General features: G+C 17.5%; 1 protein-coding gene across 1 annotated transcript in view; it reads right to left on the minus strand.

The window, feature by feature from the left end:
• Positions 1-5,199, minus strand: part of PGSY75_0212400 (putative membrane protein) — a gene marked incomplete at both ends in the record, with an annotated part of 12,112 nt that extends 6,913 nt beyond the window's left edge. The window contains one exon of the mRNA XM_018783790.1: positions 1-5,199. This exon is cut by the window's left edge and continues 609 nt beyond it. Coding sequence (XP_018643780.1) covers positions 1-5,199 — 5,199 coding nt within the window.
• Between the last annotated feature and the right edge of the window lie 131 nt (positions 5,200-5,330).

The following is a 5,330-nucleotide window of genomic DNA, read 5'->3' on the forward strand; positions in this document are numbered from 1 at the left end:
ATCATATGCTTCTATGGGTGATCTTTTTTTTATTATCATATAATCTTTATTATTATTATTATTATTATTATTATTATTATTATTATTTTCTAGAATATAATTTGGATAATCTGCCATAAAATTATTCTTATTATGATTGTAAAAATGTTTAAAGAAATTATTTTGCTTCTCTTCATTCATATTATTATCAATATTATATATATAATCCTTTTGTAATAACATTATATCTGTTAAATAATTCAAAGTATAATGATTATTCATAAGTTGTTCAGATGTTGTAGGTGGTGATATTTGAAATATATTCATTCTCTTTTTTGTATATATATCATTATCATCTTTAATTAAACTATTATGATTTATAATAATATTTTTCATAATTTTATTAAAACCATTTGTATTCATAATAGAATGATGTATATCATCTTCATTCATCTTGTTATATGATTCTGGGTTCATAAAAGGTATGGTCTCATTTAATTCTCCACCATAACTTTTTATAATTTTATTATAAATGTTATTATAATAATTCACACCATCATTATAATTATCATCATAATTATCACTATAATTATCACTATAATTAGCATCACCTTCATGATGATGTTTACTCATCTGAATTCCTTTCATAATATTATACTCATAAAAAACTTGCTTTACTCTCTCCACGTTTATATATTTGACAACATCAATCATATTATTTGTAATAGATATACACATATTCATCATATACAATTTTGATACATTAAAAACAAAAGATGTAGATGAAAATATATCTACAAATATTTTATTAATATATTTTGAATAAATATAAAAAAAGAAATTCTCGAAATTATAATTCTTTTTATTATATATTTGAATATTATAAAAAAAATGATAATAAATTTGTAAAAAATAATTTTTTAAATATTTATAAAAAGATATAAAAAATAATTTTACTAACTTTTTTATATTAATATTTTTTTCTCTATTAAATATATTATCACAATTTTTAAATGTCCAAACAACCCATTTCTTAATTAAAATATTAATACTATCTAATATTAATTTTATATCATTTTCAAATGCTTTATAAATATTAAATAAAAAATATGAATTACTTTTCTTTTTAATAATTCTTTGAAATATTTTTAAAATTGAACTAGTACATATATAAAGTTTCTTCTTTTTTTCTTCTTCATAAATTTTTAATAAATCATCAATCAAAATTAATAAATTTTTATTATTATTTATATCCCATATATCTATTAAACTTATTAAAAATATATCATCAAAACTTATATCTTCTAATACATAATTTATATTATAACTTTTTTCAAAATTTGGCATATGGGCATTAAAATAATTTACAACAACACCGAATTTATTACAATCATTATCTTGATTGTTCTTGTTATAATTATAAGGATCTACATCATCACAGCTACTACTACTACTATTACTATTATTACTATTATTATTATTGTCACTTATATTAATTATATCGTTCTCATATGACATTTTTGACGATTCATATTGAGATGAAGAATATGAATCACTAGGATCAGACGATTTTGACTTTTCTTCATCTTGTGATGATAAAAATATGCTCCTATCTTTATATTTATTATTATTATTATTATCATTGTTATCATTATTTTCATTGTTTGTATACCTATCAACATTTAATTTTTTCATACGCTTCTTTGATATGCCCTCCAATTTGTGCGTCTTTCTATTAGATTCATTCAAATTAATTTTTCTAACATCATTAAGTAAAAAAAATATTTTTAAAAAGGATATATCAATTCTAAAGTTTTCTTTTATATCTATATTTTCTTTTGTGTATTTAAAATCTAACAAATTATTATATTTATCATCATTTATATTAGAAAATACATTTCGATTTTGTCTTCTTTCCATATAATTTTCATCATCTTCATTATCTACATCACGATATAAATTACTAACACTATTATCATTCATGGTGTTATTATTATATGAATGTTCCTCCTCTTCTTTATTTCTATAATGCTTCTTAGATTTTAAACTTTTTTTTTTATTTATCATACGTTTTTCATTTATATTTATTTGATCATTTTCTAGATATGAAAATAATTGAAATATATATGCATTCAATTTATTAATATTTTTTTTTTTCAACAAGAAGGATAAACATCGTATTATCATAATTTTAAACCTTGAGAATTCTTGAACTTTTAAAGAAAAATAAAATAAATATGTAAATAAACTAATAAATGTATTCTTTATATCATATGGTATTTTAAAATAATAATTTAATTTTATTTCTATAAGTATATGAAAACATTTATTTATTTGTAAAATATTACAAAAAAATTTAACGATATTTTCAAAAAATTTAAATATATTATCATTCTCATCATCACAATATAATATATCATCATCATTATGATTATCATTATGATTATCATTATGATTATCATTATTATTGTCATTATTATTGTCATTATGATTATCATTATTATTGTCATTTTTATTATATCCCTTTTTGTCAGTCCCATTTTTATTTTTGACATATTTTTTTCCTGCATTACTTTTCTTCTTATAATTATATTTAAAGTAAGTATCCATATTGTTATAAAAATATTTACAAAAATAATCTAATAGAATATAATAATATTCTATATATGTTATATATATGGTGTCTTTATTTATATTTTTTTTTCTTAATATATATATTATTTTATAATATAAAGTATCTTCTAATATAACCATATTTATATTTATATTTATATTTATATTTATATTTATATTTGTATTTATATTTATATTATTATTTTCATTGTTTGTGATATTTCGTTCTTGTTTTGATATCCTTTCAATAATTTTTGTGACTTCATTGAAATTTATTAAATTGGAATTAGTACCTATTAATGTTTTTAATATTCTATATATTGATAATAAATTATGATTAAATATTATTAAGGTTTGTATAGATGCCTTACTTATTTTATCATAAAAAAAATCTAATAATAATCTATTTACATTATATAAAATAACTGGATGTAATATGTTCTTATCAATAAAATTCTTTTCTTTTCTTTTTTTTGTTTTTTTTTCATATGTATCATATTTTTTCTTATGTTTATTTATAATATCATATATATTATTAATGTTATCATTTTTTTTATTATTACCATATATATTATTTTCGTTAATATAAAATTTTAAATAATCAAATGAAAAAAAGAGAGAAGATATTTCTAATAATATATTTTTACTTTCTACAGATATGAATGGACATAAACATTTTTTTTTTTCTTTATAATTTGTTATAATTTCAGTTTCTTTATAATGATAATTATATAAAAAATATTTCAAAGAATATATATCATATTGATAATAATCATTTTGTAAATATTCAAGACAAGTATTTATATTCTTATATTCTTTTTTTATATCATGAGTATATAATAAAAAATTCTGTTTTTTAAAAAGTAATATACATACATTTAAAAAAAGATTCTTATTAATATTTTTTCTAAAAAATTCTTTTTGTTGAATATTTTTTTTCATATTCTGAACAAGTGAAATATTTATATTTATTACATCTACATTTGTGTTACATCTATTTGAATCTACAAACTTATTTTCTATATATGATAAATCTAAACTATGTTCTTCATTTTTATCACCTTTCTTATGATCGTTGGTAGTATTGGGTGTTTGAAAAAAACTACCATCATCATTATTAAGATTATCACAACGATTACTCTTACTATTACTATTATTATGTTCATTATTATTATTATTATTATTATTATGTTCATTATTATTATGATTCACACTTTTAATATCACCATTTTTATTGTTCCTATCAGTAATATCAAATGTCACATTGCTTTTATATAATCTTTCTTTGTCATTTCTCGAGTAAGGAGTTCTATAACCAGAACTGTCAATTAAAGTGCTGTGAAAATCCAAGGGCTGAACTGAATGTATATATAATGAGTTTTCTAATATTTGAATCAATATTCTTTTATAAACAAAGTTATCATTTATAAAAATAAAATTTTTTAAAATATCTAGAAAATATGGTAAGGATCCAGATAACATTTTTATATTGTGTTCATAATGATTAGGATTATCATTTGCATTATTATTTTTTTTAAAGAAAAAAAATAATTTAAATAAATTAATAGATAAATAACAATTAATATATTTATGTATATCTTCATAAGTAATTATATTACAAATAGAACATATAAAAAAAATTATAGAATATTCTTTTTGTTGTAATGTATTTGTAATTATATCTTCATTTATATATTCATTTGATATACTTAAATTTGGAAATGTAAAAAATATATTTAAATATGATTTTATATTACTCTGAGATAAAATATTTAATCTTAATTGTAAATAAAAAAATATATTAATACAATATATTTGTATATTTAAAAATAATAATATATATTTATATATCCATACTATATTCTCAATATCTATATTTTTTAATAAATCAAAATAATTATTTGTATCTTTATATGTATCATAATATATTTGAATTAAATCATGAATATTAAATTTTTTTTCTATTATAGAAAATAAATCATATAATAAATTTTCTTCATATGAAAACTCTTCTACTTTATAATTAGTATAAAAATAAAACACTTCACATCTTTTTAATACATATAATATATTTTTAAATATATAAAAATATTCATCACAATATAGTAAATGTAGCTTATCCATATTTAAAACATCTGTATTCTTTTTTATTCTTTCTATTAACTTTATATCATCCTCACCATTATATTTCTCCCCATCAACATTAATATTATTATTATTATTATTATGATTATTATTATTATTATGATTATTATGTGTGCCCATATCATTCATAATATCTCTATCACTACATGATTTTATAATATCTACTTCCTCATATTCTAAATCAGTAAAATATATTTTTAAACAATGAAATATTAACTCCTTTGAAAAACCAAAAAAATAAGATGTGGAATTATTAAAACTTAAATATTCATTTATATATTTTTGTATCCTTAATGATATTATCTCATCTTCAAAACTACTTTTATTTGATGGACATAAATAACTCAAAATGTTCATATATCTTGTTTCAAAAATGCTTTTTAATTCTTCTTCATATCCATAATAACTTCCTTCTGATAGCAGCTCATAAACTTTCTTGTTTGATATATATTCCTTCGTCATGTTGAAACTCCACAAAGGAACGAAAATAATAAATAAAAAAAAAATAATATATAAATATTATAATATTATAATATTTTTATACACATTTATTTTGTTCATATTTTCTTCCTTATTATATCCCTTTTTGTCAG

This window comes from Plasmodium gaboni, chromosome 2, assembly GCF_001602025.1.
Source record: "Plasmodium gaboni strain SY75 chromosome 2, whole genome shotgun sequence".
In the NCBI taxonomy this organism is placed as follows: Eukaryota; Apicomplexa; class Aconoidasida; order Haemosporida; family Plasmodiidae; genus Plasmodium; species Plasmodium gaboni.